Here is a 21,182-nt window from a genome sequence, read left to right on the forward strand (position 1 = left end):
TCGTTCTTTGATTACGTGCTTCAGATTAAAATAGTGTTTGCGAGGGCTGGGGTTGTGGCTCAGCGGTAGAGCGCTTGCCTAGCACATGCAAGGCCCTGGGTCTGATCCTCAGCACCACATAAAAATAAATAAAATAAATGTAGTGTGTCCAACTACAACTAAAAAATAAGTATTTTTTAAAAGTTTAAAAAAATAGTGTTTGCTAAACCTACCGTCCCCCCTGTGCTGTGAAAGTTGACATTTCATTTAGTGACTCAGAGAAAATAAATCTCATCTACAAACGAATTGTTAAACTCAAAATATAGCTATAACTAGAATCACATTCCATGGGTTACTTGTTAATTATTCTCTCCTCGGAGGTCTTAGGAAAAGTAATGAAAATCAGTTCTGTGACCCATCTCTAAAGCTCATCATTTTTGATGCTTCTGTCAATTTATTATTTTATATGTCTGTCAACATGGAGATTAAATGTAGGAGAATGTGGACATATATTGCTTTCAGAACTTTATGAGGATAAGGACATTTAGACAATGGAATGTGTTGTAAAGATTTTTTTTATTTTCCAAGAGGCTGAGCCATCATTTGCCTGGAATGGTTTAGGACAGTTCTGCCTGGAGGCAGGACTATGGACTCATTAACCTCCTAGCCCTGCAACTCTGTCAATCTCAATTCTCACCACGCTTTCAATCAGATACAGCTGCCTCTAGTTTCATTCTGGTTGGTTTCAGTGTGGCTGTGTGCTCTTGCAATTTTCTGGGTTGCAGGAGAAAAAACATCTTCAATATGTGTTTATTGCGGTGCATGGGGCAGTGTGCATGGTTTCTTTACCAGAAGTCTCAGCATAAAATGTATCCATAGACGAATGCACTGGTATATTGAAAAGTGTCCAAATACAGAGGATTCTTATTATTTCTCTTTGCATATAGATGAACACACAGCTGCGGTATTCTCAGGGGGCCTAGAAGTTGACTTCGTCCAAAGGAATGACTGTGCTATTTTCGCACTTTCCCTCACATTATTTCTCAAGGCTTGAGGGAATTTAAATGTGACTTACTTGGCAATGACAAGTTTCTGTCCCCTCGGTGCCTCCCGAATGAGATCATTTACACAAGTCACTTCTTCATAGAGAGACAGTAGCACTTAAATGGAATCCAGATTTGGAGAAAGGGCAGGGTACCCCTCCTCCCAAATGGCTACTTAAAAAAAAAAAAAGTCACTATTAAATTTACAGTACTCATGTAATGATTCATTTAAATATGATTTCTGGAAAAGATAAGGGTCTTTTAAAAGAATGTTAGTATTACAAATGAAGGACTTGAGGATCTGCAAAGTTAATGATTTGGATATAGTCTCCTGGCAAGTTGATGGCATTACCACAATTAGCACCCAGATCTCTGGTGTCCTAATCCAGAATGCAGCCCGTCCCCCCTATACCATGTGTTAGGCCAGATCGTACACATTGCTGAAGGGATCAGATACTAGCCATGAAATATCCTAAATAAATACTACTGAATTTTTATCATGAAATATAATTTTGAAACAAGCAAACATATTTATAAAGTACTGGTAACTAATATCTGTTATTTCTTATGATCCATATAAGAGTTTTATTATTAATGAAATAGCAAAATTGGCCTGTTCCCTTGTGGAAATCTATTAGAATGGAAACAAGTAATAATCAAGCCAAGCTAAAAATACATAATGAATACAAATTCAGAGACTATTGGCAGAGTTATTTGCCCTCATAGAAATAACAATGAGGGCCTGAAAGAAAGGTCAGGATTGGTTGGAAGCCTACTACTTTACACAGTGAGCAACTAATGAATGTTTTAAAAATTGATTAATAAACTCATAGTTAGGAATTTCTCATTTTGTAAGCTACTTTTACAAGTATTATAGAAGAGTTTGTGCTTTTTAATCTATTTGTATGTATTTATGGAAGACTAACTATATTTTAAAGGAAATCTTGACAACTGTGAACAAATTAAATCTAAGTAACCCAAATTCCCTAATGTTTATTTAAAATTTAAGGGAGTTCTACAATAATTATGTTAAGATTGAAGCTAGGCCATTGTCATACTATTATTCTAAAATAGGGGTCTATTTTCTTACAATATTTGTAGGAAGTTGGGTCAGTATTTCTAATGAGAATGCAGGAGAAAATTAAAATCTATTTCTCATTTAGCAAAATTATAATCTTACAAAAATTATAACCTCCTGTCTCACTCATGCAATCTTTCAACAAACATTTATTGTGTGACTCCAATGGCAGGCAGAGCCAAAGTACCCAATTGTGTGTTCTGGTTTTCTGTTTCCTAATTAAGTGGTCTTGGGTCACGTGTTTCTGTTTCCTCATTTGTAACATGGAAGTAATAATGAAACCTATTTTTATTATATATTAAATTATTAACTTCAATAAACCCTTTAGAAGAGCATAGGGTAAGGGAAAAAAACCACTCATTGTTATTATCACATATTATGGATAAGAGTTGGAGGATAAATAAGACAGGTTTCTACCCCCCTGGAAAATGAAGGTTAATGGGAAAGTAGTCTTTAAATAAATACCTATATAAACAAATTTTAAACTAAAACTATGTTGAATGCTAAGTTAAGCACAGTATAAACAATACAGCTCAGATCTAACATCACTCTCAATGCTCACATGTAATTTTCTTCTGCTTTTGCAACCAAGGGAAGCTGCACTGCACTTCACTTCTCCACATCCTGGTGAGTCTTGAAATCTTCCATGTTTCTATAACAAATCACACACTTTCAAGTGAATAAAAAGTGAAATTTTCTATCAGGAACATTATGTTGGGCAGACATTCTCTTGGAACAATTTATTCTTCTGTTTCTCTTCTCATTTTCCCGTGACCACTTAAAAGTTTCAAGAAACAATCCTAATTTCATTTTGCTACATTCCTTAAGGCACAAATCTCTGGGATGCTCCAGGGACCTTTGTCTGGATAATGAGTACTTCTGGGAAGAAATGAAAAGACCAACTGCCAGTGTTTGTTGAAGATGGGTTCAGTTGTTCTTCACATTATGCAACAGATGGCATTGACAGACTGATGAGTAGGAAGGAGGAAACCTACATACCATCTACTCAGCCACTGTTATCTCACTCTACAACAGCACATCAGAACTCACACATTCATTCTTTTTCTAAACCTTCTTAGTCTTCTAGAACTGAGCTAATTTGGACTATCTGCAAAATACTAAGCAGACATAGGCAAAACTTGTATTGCACTTTGCTTTATTGTGCTCTGAAGATAATACTCTGTTTTTTTTAAAAAACAAATTGACCAAATTATGTAAACCTGTTTATTGGTGCCTTTTTCCCAGCAGTTTATATGATAGTATTTTTTGTAATAAAGCATTTTTAATTAAGACATGCATTATGTTTTAAAGACATAATGTTATTGCATACTTAACAGACCCAATATAAACATAACTTTTATATGCACTGGGAAACCAAACATTTCGTGACTTGCTTTATTACAACATTCGCTTTATTGCAGTGGACTGAACCTGCTATATCTCTGTGGTTTGCCTGTACTCCTAAATACACTTGGTATTTTGGCCCCAACTCAGATATCAAAGATGTTGGAAGCACAGATTTTTAATTCATATTTAAATGAATGTAGGCTTGTTCTGCAGACAGCTCATCTAGACAAGGATATAAAAGAAAGCTGTCAAAGAATCTTCAAGAAGTCATTTCTCTATTTTAAAAAAGAAAATAAAACAAAATGATTTTAAGATTCCTCAAATCAAGACTGGACTAAGAGGGAACCAAAAGTTCCAGGGTTACTAAAAATGATGTACTTTGCCTTTGGTACTTGTATTAAATGTCTTCTTATTTTTGGATAAGGTTTTGGAGGTCTCTTTAAATACAGAATAATAAAAATATTGTGTTGCTTTTTTTTACTTCTTGCTTAATGTATGTCCTTTAGGATAGATGAATAGGAAACTTGGGAGTCCCTCCTGGAGTTGGAGGACACTGCCTGCAGCCAGGCAAGGTGCAATCCAGCACTCTTGTGGTTCTATAGTCAAGTATTAAAGCATTTCCACCATTTGGTACTTGAGTGCACTAAAAATAGGCAACCCTGAACTATATGCAGTTGAAGGACAAGATAAAAATAGGAAATAAACTTGAAAAATAATTGTATAAATAGAGTGCTGGGATTAACAACTCAACCCACAGGATTGGATTCACTAATAAGATTGGTTATTTTTATTGAATATAGGAAATAGGATACCATTTAAATATTTAAGAGAGAAATGTTGTCGATAGAAGTATATTCTGAAATGAAAAATGTTTATATTCAAGCAGTGATGGTTTATACTATAATTTAATTTAGAATAGAGTTTCTGCAATATTTTCAGCTGGGATGACCCTTTATTTTTATTTTGTTTTTTGTAGTGCTGGGGATCAAACCCATGGCCTCATGCACACTAAGCCAGGGCTCTACCATGAGCTATGAGCTACATCCCTTTATATTGATTAATGGTACTCCTTACACACACACACAAAAAAAAAAAAAAAACAAACTTAAATAATAATGTTTATTAGCTATAATGCATAAAGTTTATTTTTTAGATGTAGCTAAAATCCATTATTTGGTTGTCACAGCTTTGGTCTTGTATTTAAGAACATGTTGTTAGCTCTAGCGAGAGGCCAAGAAATGGAAGCATTCCATATTGTTTAACATAAATTTAGCCACTATAGAGGTGGTATTGAATATTCAAAATCCTTCATATCTTCTTAATATACTATATTTACAATGCTGGTTTAAGAAATTCTGAGATGGAAATCTGTTCTTTATTAACTCTGGCCTTGTATTTTGGTCATCTCTTTGATTTTACCTTCTGTTTTCATACCAAGAATACTATGAATTCTTAACTCTGCTACTCTTTCCTTGTCTTTCTCTTAAAATACCACTGTCATAACCTTAGGGCCAAAACCTCATCTATTCACACTTGGAGTCTGGCAAAGGCTGCTTCTGAATATCTGCTTTTATCCAATTCTAGTGAATAACTTTTATACATCATTGTTACCTTTTTGCTCACAAACTTCAGAGGACTAGTGGGTGAATTTTAAATTCTTAGCCTGGAATTCTAGACTTTCTCAATCTGTTTCATTTTTAACTGTAGTAGTTAATTATGCATTTGTTTTTATTTAATTTATATCATAATGAATATCCCTGAATCTACAAATTCATGTAACAGAATAATAACACATCACCAATAACTTACCTATGTTCTTGTGTATCCTAAATCAATTCCCCTTCTTCTCTCTCAGTGGTAACCACTCTCCTTGAAATGGGTTTTTACCATGCATCACTTTAAAAAAAATATTTAGCATGTTTATGTACATGTAAATAGGCCATTTAACTTCACAAAAGTTTATTGTACTACACTTTGCCCTTTGTGGCTTGCTTTAAAATGTTTTCCTGGACATTTGATCACTAAAACTCATCTGTTTTTGCATGTGGATATAGATGATTAGTTTTCATATAGTGTCACGTTTAGCAAATATACCACAATACCCAAATATCCATTTACTTGACAATTGATACTTGATTTTTTTTTATTTCTCCTGTATTATTACTATTATTATTTTGCTATTACCAAAGTGTCTGATGTCTACTGCAAACCTTCATGAACATGTCTCCTGGAGAACACACTTGCTGTGGTTTCTCTTGAATATAGGCATTGTGTGAAACTGTTCAGTTTTAATTTGTACCAACAATGGTCCTGGTAGGAGCAAGATCAAGTTGTGGAATGGGTAAAAGTTTAATGAAAGAACTATTATGAGACAATTAAGCATGCAAGGAATAGCAAGAGCAAGGAAACAAAACTATTCCTAGCTCGAGGAAGCAAAGGGAAGGAGTTTATACAAGGAATCTCAAGTGAGTAGCTGTAGCTATAGGAGAGGATTACTGAACAGAGCTCTCGCTATCAGTAGAACAGAGGTAACAGCTGGTTGAAAAAAAGGAGATGATCTCACTAAGAACCCTGACCTGACTTTCTACCTTTCTCTCTCTTTAGTCTTTCCAGGGTCTCTCATTGGCTGAACCAAGCTGGAAGCCAGGACTCAAGATTACCCACTTTTGGAGGCTATAAAGCTCAGCTTCCAAGAACATAAAACGGGATGAAGAAGGTTCAGACTAGATCCAGAGAGGTAAATGGGTATGTGCAAAATTTATATATTATACAATTCCATTTTGTTTTCCAAAGTGTTTGTACCAATTTATACTTCCACCAGCAGTGTACAAGAGATTAGACTGATCCACATCCACGTCCATATTTGGCATCATTAGACTTGTAAATTCTGACAATAGCTGCAAATGGTACCTCCTGTGGTCTTCCTTTGCATCCCTTCAATTAAAGGGTAAAGCTATTCTTCGTGTTTACTAAACAGACACATTAACAAAGATCCCAGTCACACATTATAGAACTTAAGTTTATTCTAAAACTTATATGGAAGAGCAAATAGCCAAGCTATTTCTGAAGGAGAAGGAAAAGGAGTGACTTTCTTATAAGATATAAAGGTTTATTATAAGGCTATAATAATATCTTGACCAAAGAACTAGAAAAAAATAGCCCCCCAAACAAACTTACACATGTAGGGATTTATATAAAAATTATGGAGATAATGAGCCAGGTCACTGAGGAAAGGCACAGATGTCTACATAACAAGCTGAAAAGAATGACTATTCATCTATAAGTAAAAAGGAAAGCATATGGCTATTTCACACCATACCAAAAAAAAAAAAAAAAAAAAAAAAAAAAAAAACTCTTCAGATGATTTAAGACCTTGAATTTGAGAAACAAAATCTTAGAATAGTGAGAATAAAATATCCATGAATACCCCTTCTGACCTCAGAGTAAAGAAGGGTTTCTTAAATATGATACAAAAAATCTTAACCATGAAAGACTACACTGATGTGTTCAATGACTTTAATAAGACTTTTTCACTTAAAGAACAGGAAACAATTAACAAGGCCCTAAGCAACTTAGTGAAACCCTGTCTCAAAATAAAAACTAAAAAAGGGCTGGGGATGTGGCTCAGTGGTTAAGTGCCTCTGTCTTCAATGTAAGAAATAACAGGGTAGTATCAAGAAAATATGAAGATCTTTCAAAAAAAAAAAAAACTAATGGGAAAATGGACAGCTTACATTTCTAGTATACTTTTATGACCTCATTTCATGAATTATCACCAGCCCATAATTCTTGGAGGATGAGAATTATGTTTTAGTCATCTTTGTTTTCTTATCACCCAGCATACTGCCTGGTAGATAGAAAATGTTCAGTGTATGTTTTATTAAACTTTTTCACTGCTGTGACCAAAAGACCTGACAAGAACAATTTTAGAGGAAGAAAAGTTTGTTTGGGGAACAATTTTAGAGGAAGAAAAGTTTGTATGGGGGCTCATGGTTTAAGAGATCTCAGTCCATAGATGGCTGACTCCATTGCTCTGGGCCCCAGATGAGGCAGAATATCAGGGCGAAAGGGCATGGTAGAGGAAAGCAGTACAGGAAATCAGAGAGAGACTAAACTAAACTCTCAAAATATAACCTTGAAGACATCTCTTGTGACCACCCATACCCTGTCTGCCTACATTCACCACCCAGTTAATCCCTATCAGGGATTAGGTAAAGGCTCTTCATAACCCAATTATTTTTCTTTAAGCTTTCTTGCATTATTTCACACATGTGATTTGGAGGGACACCTCATATCTAAACCATAGCAGTGTATGTTTATCAAATAAACAAGCTAATTGCCATTCCAGAGTAATGTGTGCTCTGTTAACAGAACTCACTATATGCATACCTCCCTCAGAGTCTCTTTGCTAATATTTCAACTTAAATACTTCACCTCTTATATTCACATTACCAACTCATCCTTGGAAGTCCTGTTCACTCTTTTCCCTTACATCATAAAAGTCTTTGCAACCCCTCACATTTACCAGCTATTCCTTTGGAACTATCAAATTGTATTACTCCATATTTCTACATCCTTTTCCTGATTCTTAACTCTTTGAGAGCATGGCCATACTACTTTAAACTACCTGGTAAAACTTTATGAGATGCTGAACTAATATTGAGGATTTGGCATGATATGTGGTATAAATTTCCAGCATCCATCATGTTTAAAAATTGCAGAATGATCTGAGAAATACTGGTGTCCTAGTCCATTTATAGCAGATAGCACAGGCTGGTCAATTTACAAATAGAAGTTTTTATGGTTCATGGTTCTGGAGATTGAGAAGTTCAATAGCATGGCACTGGAATTTGGAGAGGGCCTTCATCCTTTGTCATTCCTTTGTGGAATGCAGATGATCAAGCAAACATATGAGAAAGAAAGGGGGTCAAACTAACCCTTTTAATGGGGACTCACTCTTGATAATGGCATTAAGCCATTCATGAGAGTGGAGCCCTATGATAGAATCACCAAAGTTCCCACCTTTTAATACTGTTTCAATGGCAATTATATTTCAACATGAGCATCAGAGGGAACATTCAAATCATAGTCACTACATTATGATCTTTCCCAGGTTAGGCAACTGAGATTAGGTTGAAAAGATTAGGAATATACTCTGTAAGATATACTCATTGCACAGAAGGAAAATAGTTTTGAAGACTAACTGTTCAAGAACACACTCGATACCTGGAACAAGGCAGCAGAATTTGGGGCCATAGTATCAGATATGTCTTTAAACCTAGCACCACCCTGAGTGAGTTACTTAGCTACTCTAAGTCTCTTGCCTCAGATGGATGATAAAACTTAACTAAATGGTCACATACAGAGTAAAGGGTGCATAGGTCGTACTTGAATTTTCTTTTTTTTTTTTACTTCTCCGCCCAGCTTAAAAATGATGCTATGATAGGTAGATCTAGGAGAGTGTGTTTTGAAGATGGAACCATAACACCCTTCAATAAACACTCTTCACTTTGAGATGCTTTTGCCAAATTGTTACTTGTTTCACATCATCCATACTGATTTGAATAACATTCTTAGTTGGTGGAAGAGAAACAAATGGACACAAATTCAATCTGCTACCATTCACTTGAATAGTGTAGTTTACACTAAAAAGTGGCTCAATAATTTATTGGCTTTATTATGAATAATATCAAACATGAAGAGTTAAAAATCATGTACCCACCACCTAGATTTAGCAACTTTTATAATTACCATGATAATGCTGAGGTTAATGAGGACATCAATAGAATTTATGAATATGATTTTGTGAAGGCTTGAAGGTATACGAAAACCACCAAGGGAATTCACCAAGAGTTTCTTCTCTGAACTCTCAGTGAACATTGTATTGGATTGCTCTGATGGTGAACTATCAGAGAGCACAAAGATTTGGCCACTCTTCTGCATAATGCCACCTCTCAGTTTGACACAGCTGGGCTTGGGCTTGCTCTCTTTTCATATGTGACAGATGCTACTTCTTGCTTCCTTTTATTCTTTCCAGATTTTCAATGACATAGTAGTGTTGCCAGATTTAGCAAAGTAAAATATAGCATGTCCAGTTAAAATTGAATTTCAGATAAACAATTTTTAATATAAATGTATCCCAAGTATTGCACAGGGCATACTTATACTAATGAATAATTCATTGATTATCTGAAATTCAAATTAACTAGGCATCTTGTATTTTATCTGGCAACCTTATGAAATAGACAAGTCAAAAACTTCTGAGGAGGCTGTAGATAACTTTGGGGATCTCAAGTTTCCAGGTCTGAAGGCAAAATGAAAAAGTAGGATAAAGAGAAAGAAAATATTTCTGTACCACAAATAAGAATATTTAGGATTACTTTTAACTTGCTGGAAGCTAGACATGAGTGTCTGTGGTGTATTTGTGTTAGATTTAGTAAGTACTCTGGGGATTCTAGGGGAGACAGGGTATGTGAAGTTGAATAGGTTGAAGGCATTTTTTGATTAGGGTTGTGTGTTTAACAGGGAATACTGTACCTATTGCCACATTAATGCTCTATACCAACCAATGATGAAATCTCAGTGTTGTAGGAAGGGTGTGGGCCTGTGGCTAAGGTGATCTTGGATGGTCTGGCTCCTATATGGGGGTTTGGCTACTGAATGACCTAGGTTGGCTTCAGTTGTGAGTCCTGCTTCCTGTTGAACCACTCAAATACCCCAGAGATGTCTTTCTCAGTGCAACATTTCATGTATGTTGAAAACAAGCAGAAACATGCAAACCGCTGAGACCTAATCTCAGAATCTGTACAGTGTCATTTTCATCTCATTCTAAAACCAGCTTCTCTATGTGGGAGGAAATAAGCATTACCTCTTTAAAGAGAGAAATGCAAAGTGCCAGGGCAAAGTGTGTGGATGGATGAATAAGAGAGAATTTGGCATATCACTTAATCTATCACAAGGGGTATGCAGGAATGTAAGTATAAATTGGGGTGTAATTGCTTGTTTTGTAAATTTGTTTGCACATGGAGTACCTTTTCTTCTCTATGTACTGGATTTTAAAAAGAATTTTTCTAGTTTGTGCAGTAGCAATACCAACATTCCTATAAAAATTAGCAAAATGTTCTACAATTCCTAAAATGCTATCAGAAAAGTTCCTTTGAGTGAGTGCGTGGTGGCACTTTTTCTTGCATTAAGCAAAATACATCCAAATGAAGAGTCTGTGATATTAAGGATGGAGATTTGCAGAAGAGTTGGTAGCACTGAGAGAAAAGGAAGATTGAAGATCCAGAACAAGTAGGTTACTGTTTTGGTGTCCTTTGAAATCTAGCACCATTTTCTTCACCATCATTTGCTAAGTTTAGTCATTAGAAAGAGCAAACTGGAAATCAGACGTGGGATTCTGAGACTTGCCTGGTTGTGTAGCCTTTTTAAACCCACAATTTGGGCAATTTTTTTTGTTCCAAATGTGGATTGAATAAAAATCCTGCGTAAACTCTAAAACCCTAAATAAATGAATAACTTTTACACCAAAGATAATCTCGAAGAAACCATTTTAACTATGGATCTTCATTGTGTCCTCTACTTGTAAGTTCCCTTTTATTGAAATTAATGGTAAAAAGATGGGTTTGGTTCTTAGGTCTATTTATCCTACCAATTGTGGGTAGAAAATGAACTGGCATTAGACAATTTTATGAGTTAGGACTCTTAGTTTCAGATACGATCAACTTTAAGACTCAGGAAAAAGACTGGTCTCATTTTGGGGACTTGGATTGAGGAGCAGAGCGAGGCTTCTCCTGCCAATGTCTGGTGGCCCAGGCCTGATCTGGCAGTACACCTTAGGTGAAATGTGAGGGAAGATCACTCCTCAGAACAATTCCTGTTCACTAACAGTATTAAAAATAAGTACATTTAAAAAGGGAATTGCATGTGAAACAATTTCTTGCAACCACCCCTATAACATAGGTATGTTAACTCAATTTTGCAGAGAAAATAATTTGCCCAAGAATCCCAGGATTTACAAGTGGCAGACCAGAGATTTAAACTCAAGATCTTGACTTCAGCAAGTACTGTGTAGTGCTGTAAGAAAAATAACAGGAGAATTGCTAACTAAAATATGACAGATCTGTGGGTGCAAAATCTTTCAGAACCTTGTTGGAATAAAAGGCAAGTTGCTAGAATATCAGTACATGACTCTATGTCAAGAAAACACACAAATGCAAATGTTTGTCCCAAACAAACCTGTGGACATATATTGGATATAAATGCATCTATCTAGGGATTCGTATCAAAATATTAACAGCCATAATCATCAGAGAGGGATGTGAGATGCTGGGGACAAAAAAAAAGGGGGGGGGTGTTTCATACTTTATTACATATAAAATATAAACTAATTTTAAACTATTCTAAATAATCTCATTGAGGGAGGAAAGGCAAAAAACAATGTCTAGATGTCAAAAATTAAATATGAAACTCAAAAGTTTGATTCTGGACCATTCCCGTTTCTCACTTTTACTGTGACATGAGGAAATGATAGGTGAAAACCGTTCTCAAACTTCTCAAATGAGATGGTAACATCTTCTAAAATGGTGTAGACAGGGAAACTTTTTAGATCATGTGTGTATTAATGACTCATATCCTCCCAAGTCCCACGTGACCTTTAAAACATTAACTGCTTCTAGAATATATAAAACCTAAAGTTGAAACACTTGTTTTCACAGTTTATAAAATAAAATACAATTGATACCTCCTGTAAATCTCAATTTCATCTTCCTTTGTTGGTTCCTAAAGTAACCACTAGCAAATAAATGTGTGCATATTTTATTTTTTTCTATCTACACAGCCACAATATATGTCATTTAGCATATTTTATGCTTTATATAATTGGTATCATAAAACACACCTTTTCTCAGTTACTTTTAACCATCTTTGCTGATCCATGACTCTAGCTTGTTCGCTCTGACTGTTGCACAGAAGCCTCTCATGTGAGTGTTCCCAGTGTTGAACACTCATTAGGATCACCTTCTGTTGTATACAGGCTGCCATGAGTGTTTTTGCAGATGTGTCCTTACACACACTCACAAGCACTTTTCTGAGGTGACAAGGGAACTTAGTTTACTAGATACAGTAAACTGATTATTGTGCCAGTGTCTCTCCACCAACAGTAAGAGTTCCCACTGCTTCATGTACTTAACACTTGATATTTTGAAACTTGCATTTTTTTTTTGTTAATTTGATGTAGTAACTTGTCTTTTAGTTACTATTTCTCCAACATCAATGAAGAATATTTTTTGTATTGGTTTATCAGCCTTTTAGATTTTCTCTGCATTTTTGTTTCATAAAATAACCCTTTATTTTGAAAATATCTTTTGGCTTTTTGACTTTTTATGTGGTGCTGAGAATCCAACCCAGTGCCTCACGCATGCCAGGTGAGCGCGCTACCATTTGAGCCACATCCCCTGCCCCTCGTGTCTTTCTTTAATGGCTATGCCTTTTCATTTTATCTCAACATTTTTCTTCACATGCTCAGGTCAAGTGAATATGTTCTTTTTAAGTTTTAAAATATGACTTTTAAAAGGTAAATCTTTAACTCAAACATATGATTATTTGAAGTAGGGATCCAATTTTTTCCCCAAGCAAATAACCAATTAAACACAATTTTTCAAAAATTAACTCATTTATCAGGAGTGATGCTAAGCATTTTATGTGCTCAGTCCCTGGTTTTACAGTAAGAATGTCAGGGCTTAAATGTGTACTCAGGAGCCCCAATAAATGGTAGACCATATAGTAATTGTTTGTTTATTGGCCAACAGAGATGTGTTTCATCAGGTGAGGCACATAAATATGCTGATTGGCACAAATTACATTTTTAACAAAAGGCACCCCCAATATATAACCTGCTTTTATTAAATAGGAAAAAAAAAATCAATACATTTTAAAGAGTCATATATCCCAACAGCTTTTGTGAAAACCAACAAAATGTCAGCTTGTTTGAACAAAGCTTTTAGAATGAGCAATTCTTCAAGCAGGGAAAAGACACCAATAGGCTCTATTCCCCAGGCTCTGTTTTGCTTTACCATTTTAGTATTCATGTAAATATATATTATTATTTAGAATATTAGCATCTGAACTAAATAATGACCCATTTTAATTAAAACCAGGATGTTTGGAACTTCCAAATAGTCTGAAGTTTTCCAATATGGACATAAACTAGCTCCTATTCCTTTCTATATTAAATGTGTCACAATATAACATTTTCACAGGAAGATGTTTAAGGCTCTGGCACATAAAATATGTAATTTGTGTGATAAAATATATACAGAAAATATTTAAAATTCTCCTGTGCAACTTGAGCTCTAAACATTCAAAAACAAAAAGTGTTCCAGGTTAATAAAATTTTAAAATATATTTCCTCTAAATTTGACACTGATTTGTAATTACATAAAATACATATGTCTTGCATAATGTGATTCCTCAAATGAAAATAATTGAACAGAATATATTTGATACCACTAGTTTTCTAGATCATCCTTTCTGCACAAAATAGTCTTTCATATAACTTATAAATGTTTCCATTTCAACTAACACTGACGCAGCAAATATCAGATCTGTTTTCTTATTCATGTGTCACACAAATATGTCTATAAATCTTAATTTATATTTGTCTCAGTAGACAAAAGCAATAAAGAATGTGTCAGTAAGAGATATCAATAAAGGGTGCTTATTTCTCATTTGAAAAACAAAATGAAAGTCATTTAAACCTTGTTTGAAAGTTCTAAAACAGCATATTTAGCTCTTAAGACAAAAAAAAAAAAAAAGACGGAAACAATAATTATAAATTATAAATTCTAATAATTCTTCTTTTGGCATGAAAAGCCAGAGCACAACTTCTTACACTTTAATAGGTAATATATTAGTGTACATCTGAATATACATTTGCCAACGTTCTCCGTTGGTAGGAAGCTGGTCTGTGAAGTGAAAGCAGTGAAGTTCACTGTGGCGGGGCCACACTTAATGGCCATCCTGGGCATCAGAGGACATGGAATGGCTGAGTCCCGACCTCCCATTCACAGATATCGTATTTGGTGGAACAGTAACCTAAGAGGAAGAAACACACTTTGCACGCATCAATTTAAAATGGGACAGCTGTCAAATTTTCAACAATTAGCACATTTTAACTTCTTTTTAATTGAAAGTGTTAACATTCAGCATTTTTTATTTCAATAAATTACAAATAATCAAGGATAAATGTTCACTCTACCATGAAATGAAAAACCAGAGAGTTGTTATTTCCACAACAAACAAGTTAAATAATCCATTAACACATCTTCGGCTTTATAAAATTACCAAATCAACGTAAAGGACAAGAGCACAAACAGACTGCAGGCCAAGCTGTTAAAGAGCATTTTTAGCTAGATTAATTCTGGCTCCCCAAGAGTGCTTTGGAAAATGCAACCAAGGAAAGTAAATTTCACAAAGGAATGATTTTACAATTTTTATATTGATAACATGTATTATCTTGATGTTTCATTCTCAGTGACCTCTTATTTATTAAAAACAACAATAAATGGTTTTAAAAAGAACTTTTTCATCTGTAGGGCTAAGAAAGGTCAAATCTATGACTCTTTTTTTTAAAATTTTTATTGTTGGTTGTTCAAAACATTACATAGTTCTTGATATATCATATTTCACACTTTGCAAATCTATGACTCTTATGCCACAACAATTGTGGAGGTTTTGGGATTTCTTTTTAGTAAATAAACTCCTAAGTTTTGGAATTCTTTTGAAAGTCTATTTGCAAACTGTTAGTGAATAAAAACACTAAAGAATTTTCTAAATAGCTCAAAATTACAACTTAAAAGAATGTAAGGAAAAAATCATGTGGATCCTGAATAGTGGAACTATTTTGAACATAAAATGAAAATGTTTTTAAAAACCAGTTTATCTAGACTATAATTTGGCTTTGGCTTCATAACCAAATGCTATCATTTCCTCATAAGACAAGAACTGAAGTAACAATGCCTGCAGATTCGACCAACAAAGTAAGCTGGTGAAAAGGAAAAGGAAATTTGTAAATTTAGTTTGGATTTGGTTTCCTTGTATTTCATTTCTTCCTTTTACTAAACAAAGATTAAGTAACTTTCAGTAATGAAATTTCTTGTCAGCCTTGTAAATCCAAGATGAAGCCGAGTGGTTGATACTACCTGCCTGGGGCGGGGAGGAGGGGGTGGAGAAGAAGAAATGCTGCTGCCAGGGGAGGGAACTCATCTGCACCCTCTTCAGTGTTCAGATGGGATTCCTCTCCAAGTACAGACAACAGACAAGTAATGACATTTTACTGTGTAACCTTGGCCCCAAAGTCTCCATGTGTAGAATTAGTTTTTGTAATTCATGCCAAAATTAGAGTCCTCATAGTTCTTTGTAAGAAAAAAAAATGTTTCATGTACTTAAAAAGACATTCTGATGGAGCTAAATTCTTAGAAGTAAAACATGCTCACTGCAGCACCATGTATAAATCCAATTTAATGGTTATCAATAAGTAGCAAATAGGTTCTGTTATATTCATAAAGGTTAATATTATGTAGGCTTAAAAAACAATAGGATAGATCTATATGTAATAAGATGGGAAGCTTCAAAAAGATCGTCTTATGAAATATTCCATTTTGGTAAGCTAAATATGTTTATATATTATAAAAGTGGCCTGGAAGGTTAGCAATCTATCAAGAGTGGTTACTTGTGAAAGAAAAGAGCCATTTGCTTTGATATTTAAAATTTTGTTTACTAAACTTTTAAATATGAGAGAACATCCTTAAAGAACTATTCTATAAATTCTAGGAGGCAAAGATCTTATCTATTTGGTTACCATATTATATCAATTTTTCAAGGGCCTGGCACAGTGTAGGACTTAGTAAGTATTTCTTACTGTAGACAGAGCTATCAACTTGAAATCTTTTGTTCAAATCAAACCAAGGAAACAAACAAAAAACAGGCCAGTTAAATAAACAAAACATGCCAGTCAGATTCTGGGTGACTTCCCCAGTTTTTTACCGCCCCACCCCCACCCCAGGCCTCTACCTATCCAAAGTTAAAATTTTCAATCTGAGGAAATATTTATTATCAAGGGTAAAACATTATTCATCAGTTTATTTTCAAACTTTATTTTTACAAAGCTATATTCTCTTTGTAACAGTATAACGACCTGCTTTTTAGTCAATTAGGCACCCTACAGTATAAAAAGCATCCAAAGAAGTTCTTGTGTCAATACAGGCCAACATTAATCTTATTCTCTGTAAATAACTTTATAGTTGATATATAAATCTCAACATGAAACCCAATTTGTGAACTACTGAACTAGATTAATGCTTTGTATGAAAACAGGACTGATCTCTGTGATTACATGGTTGAATGGAGACAAGGTGTGGAAAAACCCTCCAAAATGTGAAAAAAAACATGGCATGTTAACAATCCCATTTACACTACAACAATCAACTAACTAATTGTTCTAATGTGAACCAACCACTCACAGGTTAATTATTCAGGTAAGAAAGAGAGCCATAAAGCAGGTTGATACCTGGAGTTAAATTGAACATTTGGGTGCCAAAATAGAGGCAAGCACAGAGCCAAATTTCTGATGAGCGATCTAAACCTACTGTCAAAAATCACTGGAGATTTTATTTGGCAATATCATTGTTGTTATAATTTTAAATGTCAGAATTTAAAAGAAACTAGGAGAAATCTTCATTACATGACAAAAACATGGAACTAAAGCAAGTATTACAAGAAATGAAGAGCCTGTGTCCATTTTCACTACCTTTTGCAATTTTTTGAAATACAAGTCAGAAAAGTGCAGTGAAGGTAGACATACAGTCCAATGAAAGCAAATGAGAACAACTTACCAACACAGGTCAAAAGAAAGAACACTGCCAGCCCCCTACTGATCTGACTTTAAAAATGGGATATCTTATCATGTATTTTTGCATTAATTTGTATTTCATATATATTGCATCAAGTAGTATTTATCTTGATAGTTTTTAGGTTCCCCATTATATTGAATGCCTATTCTATAAGCCCTTAACAACTCCTCCTCTTTTCCTCTTGAGGAACCATAGCCATGATTTTTATAATTACTACTTTGCTTTAATTTTTTAAAATTACTTATTTATTTTTGGTGCTGCCGATTGAATGTAGGGTCTTGCTCATGGCAAGCATGTTCTCTACCACCAAGATACATCCCAAGCCCCACTTCATTTCTAAAGAGGACCACACCTATGCATGCATCACCAATATACAAGTTTTTAATACTGCTAAATATCTCATGGATAAATTTGTGTGTGTGCTCCTCTTATAATGTCATGTTTGGCTCTATTTCATTCATTGTATTGCTATATGATCATATAAGCTTTGAATGCACTGTTATATTTTCTATTATCTTTGGATATTAGAGTTATATTTATTTAGAGCTACTGCATATGACACTACATGAACACACTTATATGTAAGTCCTGGCACACAAAAACACAATTTTCTGAATTATATGACTAAAAATAAAAATGCTGGTCCTCAATTTTGCATATTGAAAACAGTATTAGATCTTATGACCATTTTTTTGTGAAATAAAATGGGTTAATGTATGAAATATTCACTAAAAAAGATTTAGGAGATCCCACTCTACAGACAGAGCTATCAATAACCTCCTAGTCCAAGAGATGAAATTTTAAACTCAATAGAATCTGAAATAATGAGTTTTAAATAGGATACAATTATAGGATCATCATTTCAGCCTCCTTTCTGTGTTGATCCACATCCAGCTCATTCTGGAAGTAATGAGAGTTTTCTGTGTGAAAGCACTGCCAACTCAGGGCCAGTAACACACCAAATACACAGCTGCCCGCTGTACGATTCTGTTGGCTTAAAAGGCATTTCCAACTTAATGCACAGTATTTGCAGTTAGTTCATTGAAATTGATTAATGTATTCACCAACTAAGTTCAGTGGCACTGCAGTCAATTTCTGTGTGGTTACTGGTTCTCCTGGGGGCTCATGTGACACTGTTTTTCAGGCCTAGGCTGTGAAAGTGCAGAAGATAGAGGCTTCATTTTATTCATTTTTGCATTCCCAGTATCTAGTAAAATATTTGGTACTTGGAACTTATGTGTTTGAAATTGCTTGTCAGATAGCTGCACAGTGACTGGTTTGAAACTCATCTTTAATTTACCAGATGAGAAATAGAAAATTTTTCAAAAATAAGACTGTACAGTTTATTAACATGAGCATATTTCCCCCTTTAAATGTAAATTTGTCATGATCTGTGAAATGCCAATTTCAATATTTAAAGCTATACCAAATTTTTATGCTGCTTGGCACCTAAATGCAGCTCCCCCCCTGCCAAAAAAAAAAAACAACTATAAAATTCAACACTAATCCCCCTGAATTATTTGTTTCCTTCACTCTTGAAAGCACTGTTTCCATGTTTGCCCAGATCTGAGCACTGTGTCTTCTGGGAGAAGAACATCTGTCATTCAAACACATGGAGAAAACTGGCTAGAGCAGCTGAGTATGGCAAGTGCTGAAGTCCTTGAGACACCCAAGTTGCCTTTCCCTTTTTTTTTCTATTTTTGCAGCATTCCTGCTCCTTTGCAGATTGAATTTCTGTTGAGCTCAATGTTTTGCTCAACAAGTCTCTTAACTCTTCTCTAAATAGTTTCTAAAATGTTTAGAAAAGGAATTCACAAAATCAAATACCTAGGGAGTCAGTGGAATCCCGAGGACTTTCCTTCTGTCTTCAGTGTTGAGGTATTTCTAATAGGATGACTACTGGGGAAACAAGCAGTAGGAATGCAGAGATGATTGACTCTGGGAAGTCTTGGTGCAGTTTTTGCTCAAAGTTCACCATGTACCCTTTCAGGACATGAAGGATATAGAGTGAAGAAACTCACCCGCAAAAATTTCCTTGGGACACTCATTTAGCCTTTGCCCTGAAGAAAGACACACCCTCCTCTCTCCTGCTTTCTACACCTCCATGAAGAAGAGCTAGACACTACGGCAGGACATTATGAAGACTGTGGTTTCTGTATTAGTTCTCATCTACATTCTCTAGATTTTTTTTTTTTTTTTTTTGGTGGTGGTGGTACTGGGGTGACCTACCACTGAACCACATCTCCAGGCCTTTTTTAAATTTTGAGACAGGGTCTCACTAAGTGGCCCAGACTCAAACTTGAAATGCTCCTGCCTCAGCCTCCCAAGTAGCTGGGATCATGGGTATGTGCCAGCACACCCCAATTCTCTTATTTATTTGGTGAGGGTGGGGGGAAACCAGGGATTGAACTCAAGGGCACTCAACCACTGAACTGCATCCCTAATCCTATTTTGTATTTTATTTAGAGACAGGGTCTCACCGAGTTGCCTAGCACCTCGCTATTGCTGAGTCTGGCTTTGAACTCACAATCCTCCTGCCTCAGCCTCCCAAGTTATTGAGATTTCAGGCATGTGCCACCATTGCCGGGCTCTCTTATTCTTTTGATTAAAGCTATATAACTCTTCTAACTACACCCGTGACAGTTATTTTGGAGAAGCTATGTCTAGAAACTTGGCGGTTCCCATCACTGGAAGTCCACCTTTTCTGGAATAGGGAGCAATCTTCTAAAGAATCTTAATGTGCTAACATAATTTCTTAAAATAAGACATCAGAGCACTGTCAACTATATATAATTATATATAATGAACCAAAAGTCATGTTCTGCACCTGGCTCATGTTGTGGAAAATAGACCCAACATTTTAAACTATTTATAAGACTCTGGACTCTTTCAGTTTATAATTCAAAAATGACCCCTTACATAAAAGAGTAAACTTCTGGCATCCTCTCAATTAGGATTTAAATGCTAGAAAAAAGTTTCCCTCAAGTACTAGTTTGACAATGTTGAAAATAAACCCATTGTCACCCATCTGATAAAGAAAACTTACCCTTTTCAATTTGGCAGCAGCCTCTCCAGAACGGATTGCAGTCAGTAAACTCTGTCGGATCTGTTCTGGGTCAGGGCTTTGGAATGTTAAAGAACTTTGTCTCTTAAGGGTGAATGATGGGCAGTCAGCTGGAGTTGGTGTTGGAGAATTTTGTTCATTATGTGCAGAGTTATTTGGCTACAAAAATAAATGCACGATATTTATATGAATTCCAAGGGAAGAATAGTTCAATTTTGTAAAACATTTTCATCACCAATAGTTCTTTAAGAATCACCATTTGCCCAATGGGTAATTTAGATATGGCTGTTTTTTCACCCAATAAATTCTCTTTACTGCCAGAGCTGAACTAGAAGACAATGGCATTACTTTACCTTCCCTTCCCTTGAACAGAGGAGGCTAAGGAAGAAAAATGGTTTCTCTCTTTCATGGATACAGTTTACTGTGTGGAGTCAAATAATGCTGATATTTCCAATACATGGAGTTGACTAGAAGAGCCAAACTAATAATCAGAAAATTCTACAAAATTAAAAATAATCCATGTTCATGGTTTCAATATACAGGTTGGAAAACGATTATTTTTGAAAGCACAAATATTGACAATTTCATAGTGGTTAAATCTAATGTATCTTTTAATAAAGGAATATGAATTACTACATGTAAATATGTATTTTGTGTTTCAGGAAGTCATGGAGACTTTGTGTTGGCTGTTTTATTTTTCCCATGAGGATAAAAATAAACATTAGTCACTTCCAAATTGAAAAATAAAAATCTTAAACTTC

The 21,182-nt window shown here is 35.0% G+C and overlaps 1 protein-coding gene across 9 annotated transcripts in view; it reads right to left on the bottom strand.

The window, feature by feature from the left end:
• Window positions 1-13,228: 13,228 nt before the first annotated feature.
• Window positions 13,229-21,182, bottom strand: part of Cobll1 (cordon-bleu WH2 repeat protein like 1) — a 161,799-nt gene continuing 153,845 nt past the window's right edge. For 7 of the 9 annotated variants that reach the window (XM_048812389.1, XM_048812391.1, XM_048812396.1 and 4 more), the window contains 2 exons: window positions 20,404-20,580; window positions 13,229-14,541 (listed from right to left, as the gene is read on the bottom strand). In XM_048812389.1, coding sequence (XP_048668346.1) covers window positions 14,455-14,541; window positions 20,404-20,580 — 264 coding nt within the window. In that variant the 3' untranslated portion in view covers window positions 13,229-14,454. Of the gene's footprint in view, window positions 14,542-15,077; window positions 19,341-20,403; window positions 20,581-21,182 lie in introns of those variants that run through there. The other 2 variants (XM_048812394.1, XM_048812393.1) reach the window with 2 other exon arrangements.

Source organism: Marmota marmota, unplaced genomic scaffold, assembly GCF_001458135.2.
Source record: "Marmota marmota marmota unplaced genomic scaffold, marMar, whole genome shotgun sequence".
NCBI lineage: Eukaryota > Metazoa > Chordata > Mammalia > Rodentia > Sciuridae > Marmota > Marmota marmota.